The sequence below is a fragment of the Bombina bombina genome, chromosome 1 (assembly GCF_027579735.1).
Source record: "Bombina bombina isolate aBomBom1 chromosome 1, aBomBom1.pri, whole genome shotgun sequence".
Lineage (NCBI taxonomy): Eukaryota > Metazoa > Chordata > Amphibia > Anura > Bombinatoridae > Bombina > Bombina bombina.
Genome location: NC_069499.1, coordinates 447,049,288 through 447,073,002, shown reverse-complemented (window position 1 = coordinate 447,073,002; position 23,715 = coordinate 447,049,288). Strand labels below are relative to the sequence as shown.

At 38.2% G+C, this 23,715-nt stretch overlaps 1 protein-coding gene across 1 annotated transcript in view; it reads right to left on the bottom strand.

The window, feature by feature from the left end:
- ERICH2 (glutamate rich 2) overlaps positions 1–23,715 on the bottom strand; it is a 207,089-nt gene that overhangs the window by 84,104 nt on the left and 99,270 nt on the right. Inside the window, exons 3-6 of the mRNA XM_053698424.1 lie at positions 22,671–22,707; positions 10,045–10,093; positions 9,274–9,310; positions 4,822–4,916 (exon numbers count right to left, since the gene is read on the bottom strand). Coding sequence (XP_053554399.1) covers positions 4,822–4,916; positions 9,274–9,310; positions 10,045–10,093; positions 22,671–22,707 — 218 coding nt within the window. The remainder of the gene's footprint in view (positions 1–4,821; positions 4,917–9,273; positions 9,311–10,044; positions 10,094–22,670; positions 22,708–23,715) is intronic.

Sequence of the window (23,715 nt, the reverse complement as noted above, 5' to 3'; positions counted from 1 at the left end):
CCCTTGATTCGCCACCACCACATGCTATTTCCACCTTATACCAATTATTAATCACACCCTCTGACTTCAAACAAACCTCGACTATACTTTCTTGGCATAAAGAACTCCCTTATACACTCTCGGAAGACGAATGGTACACCATATTTATGCAGACCAGCAAATGCGCACACTCAGCAGCATTATTAGAAACTAACTATAAATTTCTACTTCGCTGGTACCTCACCCCCCATAGACTAAAATATATTTTCCCAGAAGCATCGGATAGATGCTGGAGGAAATGCTCAGGAGAGGGCACGCCTTACCATATCTGGTGGGAATGCCCCAAGGTTCAGAAGTTCTGGACAGAGGTAAACCAGGAGATGAGCAGGATACTGAATCACGATCTTCCCCTAGACCCCTTAGTGTACCTGTTCCATGTCTTACCTAAACTCCCATTTAAACACTACTCATCCCTCCTTCAGTTAGCTATCTGTAGCGCCAAACAAGTACTTCCCAGACTATGGAAATCTGAAGTTACTCCCACTCTTCAGATGTGGAGATCACAAATGGAAACAAACCTGTCACTGGAGAGGTATTTTTATTACACTACAGGTAAACTGGATTTCTATGCAGAAATTATGTTCTTTTGGGAATCATGCCAATGCCCTAGACAGAGGTGATCCTCCCCATATGGATACCCTGGGCTTATACAATAGAAGAGCTTAGCATGGAACTAGTTAGAAAGGGATTTAAAGTTTGGCGCTAGTACAGTAGTGGGAGATGACACCCCTTGACAGTTGAGGGCACAAATGTACCCCTAGGGATGTTTAACATGATTTAGGTTGCTGGGAACAAAATATATGAATAAAGGATGACAACACAGTAGTAATCACCTATACAAAGTATTATGGATACAGACCTTTCGATTTTAATACGGAGTTTATAGATTGTTATATAGGTTTTCACAGACCAGGTGGGAGGAAGAAGTCTTATCATGTTGAAATCTGCATACATATGAGACTCGTTATCACTGGAAAAGGGAAGTAGTCATATGCCCCCCTTTTACGTGTATGTTTTGCATGTATGTTCTATAAAAGTGTCATGGAATCACCGACTGTTAGGCTATATATGAGATAACTCTGCGTCATGCTGAAGTCCTGTTATTGATGTTATTGATGTATTGATATATTGATGTATTGCAATTTTTACTGTACTGTGAAATTTGATATAAATAAAAAGATTGAACTAAATAAAAAAACAAATATATTTAAAAAAAAAAAAAAAACAGGGCGAGATTGATTGCGCAAATGAATGCTTAAGGTGGATAGTATCAGGCAAAAAAAAAAAAAAAAAGTTAAAAAGTCTAGTAGTTAACCTCTTTAGGCCACACACTAAGGTGAAATATCTATGTGTATGGGTTAAAAGTATAACAATTTAATCATACATATAGCTATTAAAAAATTGGTGCTTGAAAAAGAAATTTGAAACGCATCGCTCAGATCTAAACGCTTCCGTAGTGAAGCACACCTGTTTGAATCAGCTCGCATATGGCGTGGCAACGGCTGAATTAAGCCCAATCTGAGGTCTGTTTTTTGTGTTTTAAAAACCTGCCGGCAAGTCTCTACTTTGTTATACATCCTGAAAGCTGGTTCCAGACTGCCGACACAATATTCGAGTGTAATACAGTCGATACAGGACATTTGCTGAGCCGGACAACACTATCTCATGTAACCGGACCATGGTCTCTGAGGGAATACAGTCCTAAAGCGATTGTTTGGACTTGGATATAACCATCTGGTCGAACGGCCATCCCTGTCTACGAACTATATCTCATATGTGATTACAAAGCACTTTGAATCTAAATTTTGAATTTCGTATTTCTTGTAATAGTGTCACTTTTAACAGTATATCGAATTGTATCAATTCATGTTTTAACCTTGTTTGATGTATCTTGTTCGTTGTAATTTTTGATAGTTATATGTATGATTAAATTGTTATACTTTGAAACCCATACACGAAGATATTTCACTTTAGTCTGTGGCCTAAAGAGGTTAACTACTAGACTTTTTTTTTTTTTGCCGGATACTATCCACTTTAAACATTTGTTTGTGCAATCAATTTGACCTTGTTTCACAAAAGCCAGATTGTGCAGCTTTGTGTAGGAAGAGTGAAGAAAGAAAGTCCAAAATACGGTTACAGATTAGCTGTTCAAGTAGAAAGACTGAGCAGTAGTTATTGATAGAGGCAGGGCAAGATTTTACACACACACACATATACATACACACATATATATATATATATATATATATATATATATATATATATATATATATATATATATATATATATATATATATATATATATATATATATATATATTATATATCTATATATCTATCTTACACACACACACATATACATACATATATATATTATATATCTATATATTTATCTTAAAAACACACACACACACACACACATACATATATATATATACATATATATATATATATTATATATCTATATATCTATCTTACACACACACACACACACATATACATACACATATATATATTATATATCTATCTTACACACACACACATGCATACACATATACATACATATATATATATTATATATCTATATATCTATCTTACACACACACGCACACACATATACATACATATATATATATATATTATATATCTATATATCTATCTTACAAACACACACACCGTGGAGCACAGTAAACTCTTTATTTTTCAAAATGTAATATTTTCCTTATTGCTTTCCTAGAGCAGGGCTACCCAAACTACAGCCTGGGGGCCAAATCTGGCTTGCCAAGAGATTTTGTGTGGTCCTCAGCACAACCAAGCAGACATCTGTAATTTAGCAAGCAGTTCCACTGTTCTCATTAAGAATTTAAGCATGTTTACTTTTACTAAATTGTGAACAATTTTAATAAGTATATGCCACTAAATTAATAAATAATAACTCATTTGCAATATAAGTTTAACTGCAAATGTGATAATATCATTTTACTGTTAGGCAATGTCTTTAGCACAAGTGTGACATACCTGCCAACAATTGCATGCTACCTTCTGAAACTGGGAGGCTTAGGCAAAGTGAGGAAAGCAGTGAGTAAATGTATTCCAGGTAGGGGTGAATTTGCTGGTGTCCAGTGGGCATGATTGAGAAAACATTGGGCAGAGTCTGGTTGGGCTTTAGGCTGTTGTTTGGGATAGTCCAGGATTTATCTGCAGGAAGCAGGACATTTCTAGGAAGAAGAAAGCTGTGGAAAGGACAGTAGGGCACAGCACCCAAACTGCAATAATCTTGCAACATGTTGGAATTCTAGTTTGAGTATAACGTAATGCATACCCCAGCCAAATCTTCCATTTGTGATCAGCCATATAAAACAGCCATTAGCAACTGTCCATCCATATACCAAACGTTTGGTCATCTCTGTCCAATAGATATTGTGCTTATCTTGTTTAAACATGCAAGAATAGTTTCACAAGGTATCTTTAGCATGTTTAAACTGATGATAAAGTGTAGCTACTTGAAAATAACATTTATACACTATGCAGTTTCAAAACTAATCACAACCCTATACAATATCTATTGATCTAAAAGCATTAGTGTTAGTTGCTAAGAGAGCGTAAAATAAGCTTATAACTAACAAGCTGGTTACACTGAGCACAAAGTCAGTCTCCTATCACTTACACTATGCAACTCTCAAAGTAATCCAAGGAATTAAATGTGACTGTTCAGTATTTCTGCAATATTTATAAAACTTTTTAAACTCTTTAAACAAGTAAGCTAGAATGTGAGACAGATCATTGAGACTTAGGGTGAGATACTCTTAAAGGGACAGTTTACTCAAAAACAATTTATCCCCTTTAATTTCTTCCCAAATATCCACTTTACCTGCTGGAGTGTATTAAATTGATTACAGGTATTTCCATTACCCTTATATTGGCATTTAAAATAGTTTATTTAGCCTGTGGTATCCCCACCCATTCTGAAAGTTTTGGGGCCTTAAGACAAGCTGTGCAAACACAGCCAGTAGAAGAAATTACACTTCCAGTGGGGTACAGAAGAGATACGGTAATACAATGTAAATTTTCCATTGTTCTCTCCAAAGTATTGGTGATTAGTTTATGGACAGCTATAAGATTAAGAAGCATGTATATGTACAAAAAGTGATAAAGAAATGAGATCTGATTATACCTACAAGCTCAACCCATTTTATTAGGTTGTGGCTTCAAAACACAAAATTAGCTTCTTTATATACACAAATAAACCTTAAAAAGCAAATATCATATTTTATACTCTGCAGCTGTTAAAAAAAGTAATTGGAAACACATTAATGGAAAAACAATGTTATAGTATACTGTCCCTTTAAGCTCTCTGATCTGGTGAGATTATCTAAGAAGTCTTGTCGCTACTGTGAGGTCTCTCAAATACTTTTAGAGGGCAAATGCTAGCTTGGGAGTTGTTTAGTTGTGGATGTGAAGTAGGTACACCTGCATTACATGCCGCCAAGTGTTTGATCATTTGGCCAAAGTGAGCTGTTTCTGGACAAACACCCTCTTCCTATTAGTTTTAAAATTCAAATAATGTGTCCATGGGATATATTGCTCACTAGATGAGAACAACTCCCACAGCTATATTAGTGAACGGGATAGGTTTCCACAAACATAAAAACAATCAATCAATCATTCAATTTTTAGAAAACAAACTGACAGACATAAATGCAGCACATTTTAAAATACTATCTATTATATACAACAAAGAAAATAATTTGCTTTAACATTTGTTTTATCGGACAATAACTACCTTTGTTTGCTGGCAATGATTTACTTGGTATAATACTGGCTTGCAGCTTTTTTGGTGCTCCATTTTCAGTAAGACCCTTAGATGGAATGTTGACTCTAAGAAGAAGAAAAAAGGAAACCAGTTATGAACTTGCTATTTCTTAATCCACATTTCCAGGACTCACTAAATCAGTTTTAAGACTATAACTGCTATTCACCAGTGCTAAAAAACGAATAAATAAAAAAAGATTTACGGGGACATAGAACCGAAGTTTAAAAAGTGCCGACCTTGACATCAGCATAACATTATACATAACTTTGCCATATGTTTAATTAAAAAAATATTATGGATCTGACTTTACTGTAACATCAGTAACACTTCCACAACCCCAATGTTGATCTAGGAACAAGCTCAGAAGCAGATTGATGTGCAGATTGTTATTTCACAAAATGTTTAATGTTCATTTAATTCTTCGGTCGCCAACAAGAGCTGCCACACATTGAAGCCATCATTTATTTCGAATTACTCTAAGAACTGCCATAGTTGGCAGGTTTGTTTACATTTTATTTGCAAATTTGGGGTAAAGCAAATAAATTGGGATTACTTTTAATTAGAAAATGTATATTGCAGTCACAAAATAAGACATTGATATACAAAGGGTCAGAATAAATAAATAATTATAGATAGATACTCTGGCGTTTACCATACTCGCACCCTAATCATGCAATTGCAAGGTAAGGTGCCACTACAGACACTCATATATACAAAAAAAATTTGCAAAAACGCAACACAGCTGTCATTAAATTGAGACATAAATTTGTGTGGGCCCTGCAATCACAAAACGAGTCCACACCATAATATTTGGTTAACCCCTTAAGAGCAAAGCCATTTTTCAATTCTTACCCTTAAGGATCAGGGCTATTTTTACATTTCTGCCATGTTGGTGTTTAGCTGTAATTTTCCTCTTACTCATTTACTGTACCCACACATATTATATACCGTTTTTCTCGCCATTAAATTGACTTTTTAAAGATACCCTTATTTTCATCATATCTTATAATTTACTATAATTTTGTTTTAGAAAATATGATGAAAAAAATGGGGGGAAAAAACACACACTTTTTCTAACTTTGACCCCCAAAATCTGTTACACATCTACAACCACCAAAAAACAACCATGCTAAAAAGTATCTAAATTTTGTCCTGAGTTTAGAAATACCCAATGTTTACATGTTCTTTGCAAGTTATAGTGCAATAAATACAAGTAGCACTTTGCTATTTCCAAACCATTTTTTTTTTTCAAAATTAGCGATAGTTACGTTGTAACACTGATATCTGTCAGGAATCCCTGAATATCCCTTTACATGTATGTAATTTTTTTAAGTAGACAACCCGAAGTATTGATCTAGGCCCATTTTGGTATATTTCATGACACCATTTCAAATGCGATCAAATTAAAAAAAAAAACGCTAACTTTTTCACTAACTTTAGGTTTCTCACTGAAATTATTTACAAACAGCTTGTGCAGCTATGGCACAAATGGTTGTAAATGCTTCTCTGGGATCCCCTTTCTTCAGAAATAGCAGACATATATGGCTTTGGCATTGCTTTTTGGTAATAAGAAGGCCGCTAAATGCCGCTGTGCGCCACACTTGTATTTATGCCCAGCAGTGAAGGGGTTAATTAGGTAGCTTGTAGGGTTAATTTTAACTTTAGTGTAGTAGTATATAACCCAAAGTATTGATCTAGGCCCATTTTGGTATATTTCATGCCACCATTTCACCGCCAAATGCGATCAAATAAAAAAAACTTTCACTTTTTCACTAACTTTAGGTTTTTCACTGAAATTATTTACAAACAGCTTGTGCAATTATGGCACAAATGGTTGTAAATGCTTCTCTGGGATCCCATTTGTTCAGAAAAAGCAGACATATATGGCTTTGGCATTGCTTTTTGGTAATTAGAAGGCTGCTAAATGTAGCTGCGCATCACACTTGTATTATGCCCAGCAGTGACAAGGTTAATTAGGTAGCTTGTAGGGAACTTGAAGGGTTAATTTTAGCTATAGTGTAGAGATCAGTCTCCCACCTGACACATCCCACGCATTGATCCCTCCCTGACCACTCTCAAACAGCTCTCTTGCCTCCCCCACCTAATTATTGTCACTGCCATCTTTAGTACTGGCAGAAAGTCTGCCAGTATAAAAATATATATATATATATATATATATATATATATATATATATATATATATATATTTTTAAAATTATATATTTTCTGCAGTGTAGGATCCCCCCTTACCACCCAACAGCCCTGAGCCCCTCCAAAGAGCTCTCTAACCCTCCCCCCACTAACTTTTTGCCACTATTTTGGGTATTGGCAGCTGTCTGCCAGTACCCACTTTGCAAACAAATTTGGGGTTTTTAAACATAAACCCCACTTTTTCTGTAGTGTAGCAGCCCCCCTCAATACCCAGTCCCCACCCCCTCCCAGATCCAAATATTATTCCCCTTCTCCTCTTCTACAACCACCATCTCCCACCACCCTCTTCCTGACTTTAACAAGATTGTGATTGCGGGCTCGCGTGCACACACGCCCCCTGCACGCACTTCTGCGCGCACCCGGGAGTGATTTTTTGCACTGCTGACCGGAAACTCGCCAGCGACAGGCCGCCCACACGCCTCCCTGCAATGGCTCCAACTCACCAACGATCGGCACAATCGCTGGCCGATGCAGAGGGGGCCACAGAGTGGCTCTCTCTGCTTCGGTGTGCCAAAAAAGGTATTGCAGTGATGCCTCAATATCGAGGCATCACAGCAATACCTTGAAAGTGGCTTGAAGCGGTCAGGATCGCTTCCAGACGCTTTAAACCCTAACGACTTGCAGGGTACGTCGTTGGTCTTTAACGACCAGTTTGGGTATGACGTACCCTGCACAATGTGTGTCATTAAGGGGTTAAAGGGATACTAAACCCATTTTTTTTCCTTTCAATATTCAGATAGAGCATGCAATTTTAAGCTTTCTAATTTACTCCTATTATGAATTTTTATTTGTTCTCTTGCTATCTTTACTTGAAAAGCATTAATTTAAAGCTTAGGAGCCAGCCCGTTTTAGGTCCAGTACCCTGGATAGCGCTTGCTTATTGGTGGCTACATTTAGCTGATTCATTGAATAAAAATGTGGGTATAGTATTAGATAAGTTTGTGTTTTTATCGAACACAATGAAAAAAATAGGCTACTAAGGACACGTGAATGTATCTGAGCTACTGCAAGATCACCATGTTTTTAATTAAATAGCATTCAAATATATTTCCTTTCTCCTGGGCAGTAGCAGAAAACAATCTTAGATATATACTTTAAATTGCTAAGTACCGTGTTAAATAAAATGGACCCCTGATATGATATGGTAATGTCTGCACTTGCTAAGAGTGTAAACTTTTCTTTTTAAGAAGTCACACTGTGATCCTTTGTTTATAGTAAATCTCACTTGTATTTAGACTAAAATGACTATTAAATCAGGTGGAATGCAGAACTGGAAGGTGATGACAGTGTATCTCTATTGCTAAGACAGTCGTTACACTGTGGCATAATGCAATGATTTCTAAACAAATAAAGAAACCATGTAACATCTAAAGGAAGAGAACACATCAAGGAGAACTACCCATAAATTATGTTAGAATAAACCTGTGAAGAAAGGTGGTAAACTAACCAGCTGGTAATGTTATATCCCTTCCAGTCTGCCACTAATGATAGACTTAAAAGGAAAAAACAGATCAATTGTTCCTTGCATTGTGTCCAGTACAGGTTATGCTCCATTGAACAGGAAATAAAGTTGAATAAAGGCATATGAAAACCTGCAAATAAGCAAATGCTATGCAAACAATGTTTCTTTTTTTCAAAAAAGAAGTTATCCGTGTAAAAATTAGATTCAAATAAAAAGGATAGAAGAAACCCTACAAAAAAATGTGTTCTGACATATCATGAACATGATTCTGAGCAGCCCAAAAAAGCAGTAGTTTTCCATAGTGTGACTGAAACAATTATATGCACCTCATCAACAGCCACCTCTAATGATACTTTTATTTACAACTTCCATTACTGTTCCACCCCACATCCCTGAATTAAAAACAAACAGGGCATCAATACTCACTAGCAGAGAAATAATATATTATGGTCCATTAGATAAAGTTAAAGACCATAGGATCTTGCTACAATTTCCGGGTTAATACTCTTGAAACCACTTTAGGACTGACACCTTTAACAGCTAATGACAGCCTGATGAAAGCATCCTGAAAACTTGACATCACTGTTCCTCTCTGTTAGCTGCTATTAAAGCTATCCCTCCTGTATTTGCTTTGTTATTTGTAATCACAAAAAGAATGTATGCGATCATCATATGGATTATATAAAATAAAACTTACCTGAGTTCCTAAGTTACAAACTAAATGTTACATAGAAAAGAATGTTTCATACCGTGAATTTGAGCATTCAGGAGCAATTACCAACTTTTCTGAAATAAAAAAAATAAATAAGTTAACACACAAGCAAAACTGCAGTATTGTGAGATGCTCTTATGCAGTGAGGAGTAATACACTGCATAGAAAGCTACAAGTAAGGTGCTAATGATTTTCTGTCTACTAGCTGATCATTACACAGCTTCTCACTATAAGTATGAGCTGAAATTAGGTAACGGTGAGTAAAAGATCACTTAAGTGTGGTATGGGAACAATATTACGCTTCATCCCAAAGGAACAATGACCACAGCACTAATGACTCAACAAGGTGGAAAACAAAATTCACATTGTAAGACTGAAGTATCAATCAACTGACTAAGAAAAACAAATGAAGCATACACGGTCTGCTCGGTATGATAAATGTGTGAAATGAGCAAGTAATCATTTAGTGCCATGTTTTGCATTTCTGTAGAATAATGGAAATATTACAGTATTCTAAGAAAAACGTCTGATTATTTGAATCTAGAGAATTTGCAGTTTATACCTGATGTGTAGATGTTTATCAGAACTCCACAGTTAATTACTAGTAAACTGTTCATTATAAAGTATTTTTTTAATACTTTGCTGACTGTTGCGGTATCTTTTAGTGGCCTATACACACATATATACATGTAAAGTGATTGCTGACTGGTGTTATACAAAATAAACTGTATTAAAAAAAAAGGAACAATAAGTGTCTAAATTGGTTACAATTAAACAATCATTTGTTATACAATGATTAATATATTACCTTTTGGAGCAAGCATTTGTATTTTTTCATTTTTCTCATCAACTTTGCTCTGCAAAAAGTATAAATTGTAATTTAAAAGCAATTACTTAACCATTAAATATCTGTTAAGCAGAAAGTGATATAGTTATTGTTAAGATTCAAATGCCCCAGAAAAACTATTGATACAGTAGATACATTTAAAAGGAAATGTAAACACCTTGAGAATGTAATATAAAATGTTGATTATGTGCAGTCAAACAAACTTTGCAACATAATTGTATTATTTATTGTGCCCCCTTTTCGTGTAATTTAAAGTAAAAGTAAATCCTAATCCTAGCGTTTTACAAACGCTAGGATTTACTATTGAAATAAATAAAGGGCACTTTCATTCATGAAGTATAAGACACTTCATGTAGAAAGCTCCTTTATTTGATTCAATCGATCGCTGCTCTTAGTTCTTACAGCAGCCCATGGCTAAAAAAATATTTGGCTAAGAGGTGACGTTTTCATTTAGGTTTGTCGAGCTCTGCACTAAAGGGTGAATCGCTGCCTTATATCTACCAAATGTTAAAAACATATTTATTTAAAGGAACAGTCAACACCAGCATTTTTGCTGTTTTAAAAGATAGATAATTCCCCAGTTTTGCATAACCAACACAGTTATAATTGCACACGTTTTACCTCTGTAATTACCTTGTATCTAACCCTCAGCAGACTGCCCCTTTATTTCAGTTGTTTTTACAGACTTGGGCCTCCATTACATATAGAGCGTCGCCGGCAAAAGCCAGCGACGCCGGTTTTTGAGCGTTTTTGGTATCCTATATACAGCGCTGCATATAAATGCGGCACATATATTTTACGTCGCCCGCAATTTTTACTCCCATAAGCTAACATGGGACCACGTCGTAAATCGGTATCCAATATCCAGCGCAAGGACTTACGTGGCGAAAATGAAGAAATCTTACTCTATTTTCACCTCGCCATAAAATGCAGCCGTAGCAAACCTTGAGCTGAGTATGGGAGCACCGTAACTCCCTAAAATGCCTGCAAAAATAAACTAACACCTAACGCATGCGCAATGTCTATCTACCTGTCAACCGCAATCCCCCACCGCAATAACTAATAAAGTGTATTAACCCCTAAACCGCCATAGCCCACAACGCCATAAACCTATTCAAGTATTAACCCCTAAACCGCCATAGCCCACATAGCCTATTAAATGTATTAACCCCTATCCTGCCCCCCACACCGCCGCCACTATATTAAAGTTATTAACCCCTAAACCTAAGTCTAACCCTAACACCCCCATAACTTAAATATTATTTAAAGAAATCTAAATATATTTAATATTATTAACTAAAATATTCCTATTTAAAACTAAATACTTACCTCTAAAATAAACCCTAAGATAGCTACAATATAATTAATAATTACATTGTAGCTATTTTAGGTTTTATTTTTATTTTACAGACAAGTTTGTATTTATTTTAACTATTTAATAACTACCTAGTTAAAATAAGTACAAATTTACCTGTAAAATAAATCCTAACCTAAGTTACAATTACACCTAACACTACACTATCATTAAATAAATTAAATTAATTAACTACAATTAGCTAAAATTAAATACAATTAAATTAAATAAACTAAAGTACCAAAAAAAACACTAAATTACTGAAAATAAAAAAATTACAAGAAGTTTAAACTAATTACACCTAATTTAAGCCCCCTAATAAAATAAAAAAGCCCCCCAAAATAATAAAATTCCCTACCCTATACTAAATTACAAATAGCCCTTAAAAGGGCTTTTTGCGGGGCATTGCCCCAAAGTAATCAGCTCTTTTACCTGTAAAAAAAGAAATACAACCCCCCCAACATTAAAACCGACCATCCACACACCCACCCTACTCTAAAACCCACCCAATCCCCTCTTAATAAAACCTAACACTAACCCTACCTTGAGCCGTCTTCACCCAGCCGGGCCGAAGTCCTCCAAGAAGCCGGGCACAAGTGATCCTCCAAACGGCAGAAGTCTTCATCCGATCGGGGCAGAAGAGGTCCTCCAGACGGCAGAAGTCTTCATCCAAGCGGCATTTTGTATCTTCATCCTTCCGGAGTGGGTCCATCTTGAAGACATCCGACGCGGAGAATCCTCTTCTTCCGACGGCCGACGACTGAATGAAGGTTCCTTTAAGTGACGTCATCCAAGATGGCGTCCCTTGAATTCCGATTGGCTGATAGAATCTTATCAGCCAATCGGAATTAAGGTAGGAAAAAAGGAAATTTATGCTTACCTGATAAATTGATTTCTTCTACGATACGACGAGTCCACGGATTTCATCCTTATTTGTGGGATATTAGCCTACTGCTAACAGGACGTTACAAAGAGCACCACAGCAGAGCTGTATATATAGCTCCTCCCTTCCCTCCACCCCCAGTCATTCGACCGAAGGCTTAGGAAGAGAAAGGAAAAGCTAAAGGTGCAGAGGTGACTGAAGTTGAAAAAAAATAAATATATATATATATATATATATATATATAAAATCTGTCTGAAAAAAGACAGGGAGGGCCGTGGACTCGTATCGTAGAAGAAATAAATTTATCAGGTAAGCATAAATTTACTTTTCTTCTACAAGATACGAGTCCACGGATTTCATCCTTGCTTGTGGGATACAATACCAAAGCTACAGTACACGGATGAAACGGGAGGGACAAGACAGAGACCTAAACGGAAGGCACCACTGCTTGAAGAACCTTTCTCCCAAAAACAGCCTCAGAAGAAGCAAAAGTATAAAGAGACGACCAAGTCGCAGCCTTGCAAATCTGTTGAACAGAAGCATTGTTTTTAAAGGCCCATGTAGAAGCCACAGCCCTAGTAGAATGAGCCGTAATTCTTTCAGGAGGCTGCTGTCCAGCAGTCTCATATGCCAGGCGAATGATACTCTTCAGCCAAAAAGAAAGAGAGGTAGCCGTAGCTTTCTGACCCCTTAGTTTTCCAGAATAAACAATGAATAACATAATTTATGCTTACCTGATAAATTTATTTCTCTTGTAGTGTGTTCAGTCCACGGGTCATCCATTACTTATGGGATATATTCTCCTTCCCAACAGGAAGTTGCAAGAGGATCACCCAAGCAGAGCTGCTATATAGCTCCACCCCTCACATGTCATATCCAGTCATTTGACCGAAACAAGACGAGAAAGGAGAAACTATAGGGTGCAGTGGTGACTGGAGTTTTAATTAAAATTTAGAACTGCCTCAAAAAAAGACAGGGCGGGTCGTGGACTGAACACACTACAAGAGAATTAAATTTATCAGGTAAGCATAAATTATGTTTTCTCTTGTTAAGTGTGTTCAGTCCACGGGTCATCCATTACTTATGGGATACCAATACCAAAGCTAAAGTACACGGATGATGGGAGGGACAAGGCAGGAACATTAAACAGAAGGAACCACTGCCTGTAGAACCTTTCTCCCAAAACCAGCCTCCGAAGAAGCAAAAGTGTCAAATTTGTAAAATTTTGAAAAGGTATGAAGTGAAGACCAAGTTGCAGCCTTGCAAATCTGTTCAACAGAGGCCTCATTCTTAAAGGCCCAGGTGGAAGCCACAGCTCTAGTGGAATGAGCTGTAATTCTTTCAGGGGGCTGCTGTCCAGCAGTCTCATATGCTAAACGTATTATGCTACGAAGCCAAAAAGAGAGAGAGGCGGCCGAAGCCTTTTGACCTCTCCTCTGTCCAGAATAAACGACAAACAGAGAAGAAGTTTGCCGAAAATCCTTAGTTGCCTGTAAGTAGAACTTCAGGGCACGGACTACGTCCAGATTATGCAAAAGACGTTCCTTCTTTGAAGAAGGGTTAGGACATAATGATGGAACAACAATCTCCTGATTGATATTCCTATTAGAAACAACCTTAGGTAAAAATCCAGGTTTAGTACGCAAAACTACCTTGTCTGAATGAAAAATCAGATAAGGAGAATCGCAATGTAAGGCAGATAACTCAGAGACTCTTCGAGCCGAGGAAATAGCCATCAAAAACAGAACTTTCCAAGATAAAAGCTTAATATCAATGGAATGAAGGGGTTCAAACGGAACACCCTGAAGAACTTTAAGAACCAAGTTTAAGCTCCACGGAGGAGCAACAGTTTTAAACACAGGCTTAATCCTAGCCAAAGCCTGAAAAAAAGCCTGAACGTCTGGATTCTCTGCCAGACGTTTGTGTAAAAGAATAGACAGAGCAGAAATCTGTCCCTTTAACGAACTAGCGGATAAACCGTTTTCTAAACCCTCTTGTAGAAAAGACAATATCCTAGGAATCCTAACCTTACTCCATGAGTAACTCTTGGATTCACACCAATGTAAATATTTACGCCATATCTTATGGTAAATTTTTCTGGTAACCGGTTTCCGAGCCTGTATCAATGTATCAATAACCAACTCCGAGAAACCACGCTTTGATAGAATCAAGCGTTCAATCTCCATGCACTCAGAGAAATTAAGGCTTGGATGGTTGAAAGGACCCTGAAGTAGAAGGTCCTGCCTCAGAGGCAGAGACCATGGTGGACAGGACGACATGTCCACTAGGTCTGCATACCAGGTCCTGCGTGGCCACGCAGGCGCTATCAGAATCACCAATGCTCTCTCCCGTTTGATCCTGGCAATCAGACGAGGCAGCAACGGAAACGGTGGGAACACATAAGCCATGTTGAAAATCCAAGGGGCTGCTAGTGCATCTACCAGCACCGCTCCCGGGTCCCTGGACCTGGATCCGTAACAAGGAAGCTTGGCGTTCTGGCAAGAAGCCATGAGATCCAGTTCCGGTTCGCCCCAATGAAGAATCAGTTGAGCAAATACCTCCGGGTGAAGTTCCCACTCCCCTGGGTGAAAGGTCTGGCGGCTTAGAAAGTCTGCCTCCCAGTTCTCCACGCCTGGGATGTAGATCGCTGACAGATGGCAAGAGTGAGACTCTGCCCAGCGAATTATCTTTGAGACTTCTAACATCGCTAGGGAACTCCTGGTTCCCCCTTGATGATTGATGTAAGCCACAGTCGTGATGTTGTCCGACTGAAATCTGATGAACCTCAGTGTTGCTAACTGAGGCCAAGCTAGAAGAGCATTGAATATCGCTCTTAATTCCAGAATGTTTATTGGAAGGAGTTTCTCCTCCTGAGTCCATGATCCCTGATTCCAGACTGCGCCCCAGCCTAGCAGGCTGGCATCTGTTGTTACAATCGTCCAATCTGGTCTGCGAAAAGTCATTCCCTTGGACAGATGAATCCGAGACAACCACCAGAGAAGAGAATCTCTGGTCTCCTGGTCCAGATTTAGTAAAGGGGACAGATCTGAGTAATCCCCATTCCACTGACTCAGCATGCATAATTGCAGCGGTCTGAGATGCAGGCGCGCAAATGGCACTATGTCCATTGCCGCGACCATTAAGCCGATTACTTCCATGCACTGAGCTACTGATGGGCTTGGAATGGAATGAAGGACACGGCAAGCATTTAGGATTTTTGATAACCTGGACTCCGTCAGGTAAATCTTCATCTCTACAGAATCTATAAGAGTCCCTAGAAAGGGAACCCTTGTGAGTGGTAACAGAGAACTCTTTTCCATGTTCACTTTCCACCCATGCGATCTCAGAAATGCTAGAACTATCTCTGTATGAGACTATGAAACTTGACGCTTGTATCAGAATGTCGTCTAAGTACGGAGCCACCGCTATGCCTCGCGGTCTTAGTACCGCCAGAAGCGAGCCCAGAACCTTTGTAAAAATTCTCTGGGCCGTAGCTAACCCGAAGGGAAGAGCTACAAACTGGTAATGCCTGTCTAGAAAGGCAAACCTTAGGTACCGATAATGATCTTTGTGAATCGGTATGTGAAGGTAGGCATCCTTTAAGTCCACTGTGGTCATATACTGACCCTCTTGGATCATGGGTAGGATGGTTCGAATAGTCTCCATTTTGAATGATGGAACTCTTAGGAACTTGTTTAAGATCTTTAGGTCCAAGATTGGTCTGAAGGTTCCCTCTTTCTTGGGAACCACAAACAGATTTGAGTAAAATCCTTGCCCTTGTTCCGTCCGCGGAACTGGGTGGATCACCCCCATTACTAGGAGGTCTTGTACACAGTGAAGAAAAGCCTCTTTCTTTATTTGGTTTGCTGATAACCTTGAAAGATGAAATCTCCCTTGTGGAGGAGAAGCTTTGAAGTCCAGAAGGTATCCCTGAGATATAATCTCCAACGCCCAGGGATCCTGGACATCTCTTGCCCAAGCCTGGGCGAAGAGAGAAAGTCTGCCCCCCACTAGATCCGTTTCCGGATAGGGGGCCCTCTCTTCATGCTGCCTTAGGGGCAGAAGTAGGCTTTCTGGCCTGCTTGCCCTTGTTCCAGGACTGGTTGCTTTTCCAACCCTGTCTGTAACGAGCAGCAGTTCCTTCCTGTTTTGGAGCGGAGAAAGTTGATGCTGCTCCTGCCTTGAAATTACGAAAGGCATGAAAACTAGACCGTTTGGCCTTTGATTTGGCCCTGTCCTGAGGAAGGGTGTGACCCTTACCTCCAGTAATGTCAGCAATAATTTCTTTCAAGCCGGGCCCGAATAAGGTTTGCCCTTTGAAAGGAATATTAAGCAATTTAGATTTAGAGGTTACATCTGCTGACCAGGATTTAAGCCATAGCGCTCTGCGCGCCTGAATGGCGAATCCGAAGTTCTTAGCCGTTAGTTTGGTTAAATGCACAACGGCATCCAAAACAAATGCATTAGCTAGCTTAAGGGCTTTAAGCTTGTTCAAAGTCTCATCCAATGGTGCTGTGCGAATAGCCTCTTCCAGAGACTCAAACCAGAAAGCCGCTGCAGCAGTGACGGGCGCAATGCATGCAAGGGGCTGTAATATAAAACCTTGTTGAACAAACATTTTCTTAAGGTAACCTTCTAATTTTTTATCCATTGGATCTGAGAAAGCACAACTATCCTCCACCGGAATAGTGGTACGCTTGGCTAAAGTAGAAACTGCTCCCTCCACCTTAGGGACCGTCTGCCATAAGTCTCGTGTGGTGGCGTCTATTGGGAACATTTTTCTAAATATCGGAGGAGGGGAAAAAGGCACACCGGGTTTATCCCACTCCTTGTTAATAATCTCTGTAAGCCTTTAAGGTATAGGAAAAACGTCAGTACACACCGGCACCGCATAGTAGTTATCCAGCCTACATAATTTCTCTGGGATTGCAACCGTGTCGCAATCATTCAGAGCCGCTAATACCTCCCCTAGTAATACTCATTACTAGCTTAAATTTAAAATTTGAAATGTCTGAATCCGGTCTCCCTGGATCAGATCCGTCACCCACAGAATGAAGCTCTCCGTCCTCATGTTCTGCAAATTGTGACGCAGTGTCAGACATGGCCCTCATATCATCAGCGCGCTCTGTCCTTAACCCAGAGCTATCGCACTTGCCTCTTAACTCAGGTAAATTAGATAATACTTCTTTCATAACATTAGCCATATCTTGTAAAGTGATTTGTAAGTGCCTTGATGTGCTTGGCGCCACAATCTCACGCACCTCCTGAGCGGGAGGCAAAGGTACTGACACGTGAGGAGAGTTAGGCGGCATAACTTCCCCCTCGTTGTCTGGTGATAATCTCTTTACCGGTAAAGACAGACTTTTATTTAAAGTAACATCAATACAATTGGTACACATATTTCTATTGGGCTCCACATTGGCCTTTAAACATAATGAGCAAGCAGATTCATCTGTGTCAGACATGTTTAAACAGACTAGCAATGAAGCTATCAAGCTTGGAAATTTCTTTCAATAAGTTTACAAGCAATATAAAAAACGCTGCAGCGCTTTTAAAAACACAAAAAAACTGTCACAGTTGAAATAACAACGAACTAATACGGTTATAGCAACCAATTTTAAACAGTAAATGTATGAAATTAGCAGAGGATTGCACCCATTAGCAAAAGGATGATTAACCCCTCAATACCCAAAACGGATAATCAATTTAAGATTTAACGCTTTTCTCACAGTCAAACACACTGTCACAGGTCTGCTGTGACTGATTACCTCCCTCAAAAATGAATTTTGAAGACCCCTGAGCTCTCTGGAGACGTCCTGGATCAAAGAGGAAGAAGCAGGAAGACTGTGTTAGAATTTTAACTGCGCAACAAGGCGCTAAAAAAAGGTCCCTCCCACTCATATCACAACAGTGGGAGACCTGATATAACGGTGTCTATGCAATACGTTAGCCATGTGGAAAAAAATCATGCCCAAAAAGATTTATCACCAAAGTACCTCACAAAACGAATAACATGCCAGAAAACGTTTTAAAAAAAAAAACAACTTTCCAGTGTTATGCAAAGTTATCACTAAGCCTGCTACCAGTCGCTTCTACTGCAGTTAAGGCTCATACATTTATTTCAGTACTAACAGTATTTAAAGTTAAATTCTAGTCCCTAGAAAATAACTCAACTGCGCATACATTTATCAGCCTGATACCAGTCGCTACTACTGCATTAAAGGCTGTACTTACGTCATATGGGTAACAGCAGTGTTTTCATAGTCAATTCCATTCCTAGAAAATATTTTACTGCACATACCTCATTTGCGGGGGACCCCGCATGCTATTCCCTTCTCTGAAAGTACCCCACTCCTCAGAATGTGCGAGAACAGCCAGTGGATCTTAGTTACGTCTGCTAAGATCACAGAAAAAACGCAGGCAGATTCTTCTTCTAAATACTGCCTGAGAGAACAAACAGCACACTCCGGTGCTATTTTAAAATAATAATTGATTGAAGAATGTTACTCCTGTCTCCTCTCACAACCTCCTTTGTTGAGACTTGCAAGAGAATGACTGGATATGACATGTGAGGGGTGGAGCTATATAGCAGCTCTGCTTGGGTGATCCTCTTGCAACTTCCTGTTGGGAAGGAGAATATATCCCATAAGTAATGGATGACCCGTGGACTGAACACACTTAACAAGAGAAAATATATTTTATTGAAAAAAATTACCCCTGCACCTCGCCACAGCTCTGCTGTTGCGCCTACCTGCCACAAGGATACTGCAAAATGACTCAACAATGATCCGGTGAACAGAACACAAGTGTAGGCCCCACCGGAGCTAATGCCTGCTGCTTTCTCAGTCAGAGTACACTGCGCGTCCTAGCAAGCGAAAATAGGACCGGCCCATCATGGACGTCGATCATATCAGACTGTATAACCGCATGGGAAGCGGTTTGCAAAATAAGCCATGTGGTCCCCTAAAAACATTACTGTAACACTGCAGCCATAATGATTATTTGCTATGTAATCAAATAAAAAACGTCAAGCTGCCTCTCCCAGTGTCCTATTGATTATTGTTTCCAGCCCAAATACAAATATAAACACAGGATTTTCAGTAACACCCTTTATGTACAGGTCTACTGCTTACCCCTTCCCTTGCAGGGAAAAATGTCAGCCAATTCTGATATACCAAGTTTCCTCAGAAATAAAAGACTGAACATACCTCAATGCTGCTTGTAGCATGAAACCGTTTTCCACATTGAAGATTTCTCTTGCACTATCTTCAGAACTCTGTGGGAACCAACGTGGATCTTAGTTACAACTGCTAAGATCATCCACCTCAGGACAGAAATCTTCATCTTCAAAGCTCCCTGAGAAAAATAGTACTCACCGGTACCATTTAAAATAAAAAACTTCTTGATTGAAGAATCTAAAACTAACACCTCACTTTACCTCTTCCTATTACTAACACAGGCAAAGAGAATGACTGGGGGTGGAGGGAAGGGAGGAGCTATATATACAGCTCTGCTGTGGTGATCTTTGCCACTTCCTGTTAGCAGGAGATTAATATCCCACAAGTAAGGATGAAATCCGTGGACTCGTCGTATCTTGTAGAAGAAATCGTATTGGCTGATCCAATCAGCCAATCGGATTGAGCTCGCATTCTATTAACTGTTCCAATCAGCCAATAGAATGCGAGCTCAATCCGATTGGCTGATTGGATCAGCCAATAGGATTTTTCCTACCTTAATTCCGATTGGCTGATAGGATTCTATCAGCCAATCGGAATTCAAGGGACACCATCTTGGATGACGTCACTTAAAGGAACCTTCATTCAGTCGTCGGCCGTGTTAGGTTTTATTAAGGGGGAAATGGGTGGGTTTTAGAGTAGGGTTGGGTGTGTGGGTGGTCGGTTTTAATGTTGGGGGGGTTGTATTTCTTTTTTTACAGGTAAAAGAGCTGATTACTTTGGGGCAATGTCCCGCAAAAAGCCCTTTTAAGGAATATTTGTAATTTAGTATAGGGTAGGGAATTTTATTATTTTGGGGGGCTTTTTTATTTTATTAGGGGGCTTAGATTAGGTGTAATTAGTTTAAACTTCTTTTTCTTTTTTCTTTTCAGTAATTTAGTGGGGGGGTTTTGGTACTTTAGTTTATTTAATTTAATTGTATTTAATTTTAGCTAATTGTAGTTAATTAATTTAATTTATTTATTGATATTGTAGTGTTAGGTGTAATTGTAACTTAGGTTAGGATTTATTTTACAGGTACATTTGTACTTATTTTAACTAGGTAGTTATTAAATAGTTAATAACTATTAAATAACTATTGTACCTAGTTAAAATAAATACAAACTTGCCTGTAAAATAAAAATAAATCCTAAAATAGCTACAATGTAATTATTAATTATATTGTAGCTATCTTAGGGTTTATTTTAGAGGTAAGTATTTTGTTTTAAATAGAAATAATTTAGTTAATAATAGTAAATATATTTAGATTTAAATAATATTTAAGTTATGGGGGTGTTAGGGTTAGACTTAGGTTTAGGGGTTAATAACTTTATTATAGTGGCGGCGGTGTGGGGGGGCAGGATAGGGGTTAATACATTTAATAGGCTATGTGGGCAATGGCGGTTTAGGGGTTACTACTAGAATAGGTTTATTGCGTTGTGGGCTATGGCGGTTTAGGGGTTAATACATTTATTAGTAGTACTGAGAGGGGAGGATTGCGGATATAGGGGTATAGGTGTCGGGCTTATTTTTTGGAGGCGTGTTAGACAGTTACGGGAGATTTAAAATTTTCTTTACTTTTCTTAGGCGCCGGCAGTTTCTAAAGTGCCGTAAGTCACTGGCGACTCCAGAAATTTGTACTTACGCTCATTTCTGGACATCGCTAGTTTATCCGACTTACGGCACTTAGGAAATGCCGGCACCCTATATGTAATACCCCGATGTGCGAGGTGAATTACGGGCGAAGCAGGTTTCCACGCTTGCGCCGAAACCTGCGCCGTATATTTGATCGCGCCCTTGCATTTTAGCCAATCAGAGCTGTCTCCATGGTAAATTCACATGCATGAGCTCAATGTTATCTATATGAAACACGTGGACTAATGCCCTCTAGAGGTGAAAAATGATCAAAATGAATTTAGATTAGAGGCAGCCTTCAAGGTCTAAGAAATTAGCATATGAACCTCCTACGTTTAGCTTTCAACTAAGAATGCCAAGAGAACAAAGCAAAATTGGTGATAAAAGTAAACTGGGAAGTTGTTTAAAATTAAATGCCCTATTTGAAACATGAAAGTTTTTTTTGGACACACACAACCACATTGTATGACATGCTCTAATGCACTGCAGTGCCCAAGCAGAAAACGATGAGGGAGCCAACCAAAATTGGTTCTCACTTAAATCAATTAATCACTGGAGGTTTTCTGTACGGAAACTGTAGTCTTTACTGGTTACGAATGTAATCTATGTGTTTAACCACTACAAACAATACAAACTAGGATCAATAATGCAAAAAGATCATGCCCTAATAATTTAGAACATGTATTTTATGCTAAAGCATGTCCCTGTAAGAGCAAATGTGTTCCAATGCTTTGTTTTTAAACTCCTGTGTAGAACCAAGTTTTTTCTGTGATAGCTATCCCAGTGAGCAATAAGATATCTAGGTGTTGGTTTCACTTCCTGTTAGTTTTCCTTTTAACAGCTATTACCACTGCCATGCCAACAAAATATTTTAACAAGTTTAACTGCTTTACAAATACATATTATTAATTATTATTATTAGTATCAAGGAAAGAGTAGAATTCCCTTCATTTACTACTTTCATTCAAATGTATTCCAATTTGGAATGAAATTAAACTCATGTTCTAATATGATGTCTTCAACAATTTAGTTAGAGTTACTAAAATAACATTTGTTAGCAAATTATGGACAATACAATTTTGTATGTTTACTTAAGAAATAAGTTTTGTTTTTAAGATATTTTTTTTTCCCTTTTAGATACAGTATGTGCATAGGTCTATTATATGAGAATTCTGCTTCTAGTGCCATACAGCAAGTTCAAGAGATCTCATTCCCCAGAGTAGAAGTGGACAAAGCATAACTATAATCATGGTATAATAGCGCCACAAAATTACACAAGACAAAAAAGGGAAAGACACTAAAAGGTGATGATCCTGAAATTCTGTATGTGTAGGCTGGTGATTTTATGTACCTATGATCTGTGCATCATTTTGTTGCCATACTGCATCACAGTCAGTAGAACAAAATATTATGCTTTTACATGCGAGCACGATGCACAGCATTCTTCTTATAAGTTTACGAATATTAATACAAAAGTAAAATAATTTTAGCATCTATTTACCTTTATAGTAAACGTTGAGTCTTTAGAATTACACTTTCTACTGGAAAAAAAACAGACATTAATAAGAAATTTAAAAATGTTTAAACTTGTGCACTGGTAATTAGTGGAAAACCCACCCAGAAAAAAAAAGAATTTAATTTGATAAAAAATGCAGCCTTTGGTTTTAATTATGAATGATATGTAATGAATTTCTTAACATATGATTGCAAATTATATTTAATGTGACATCTTATTACAAAATTCTATTTTTAAGCAAATACCCTTCTTCAACTATGTGTTTAACAGCTTCATAAGGGTTAAATACAAAGGTAAAATTGCACTCCTGGAATAGTCATTCTATTCCAGTGATTGGACCATATGCATGCAGCTGTATCCTCATCTGGAGTGGAACAGAACAACACCTTACTATATATGCTAAATATTTTATTTAATAATATTGAGGCTAAATAAGGTTGAAGAGATATAAAAGCTATATGTAAAGTGCTTCATATAGCAATAGAACTCATCCATAAAATATAAGTGATTGCTAACAGATCATCTGATCTATAACTAGAAGTTGCAGCAAATACTGGGTGCTAGAGCGCTATGATGCCTACAAAATGGGCCCTGGGATTATACCTGGGGACAGATGGGAGGATCACAATCGCCCCCCTAAGATTTAGCATAATGTTCCTTTAAGTTACTGAGGGCCCAATGTTCAAAAGCTTGCTGGCATGAACAGAAATCATGCAAAATCTTTGAGAATGATTTTTTTAGACATATTGTAAAGCAGCTGCCTCTTCTTCACATCCAGAGCCTTACATAGCAAGATAATCAACTTCTTAGATCATCTTGCCTGAGCAGATAGCTTTAGATCGCTGGGCCCTGAGTTAGCTGCAAACAAACACACCACAGGTGTGGGTGTTCAGGTCCCATGACAAAAGTTAAGGAGCTACTGAATGTGTTATGGACAACTAAGGGTTAGATCTGTGATGTGAGTGAGTATGTTATACAGCAAGGATTGAGTTTCTTGATTGTCTGAGTGTGTTCCAGAAAATAAAGGTTT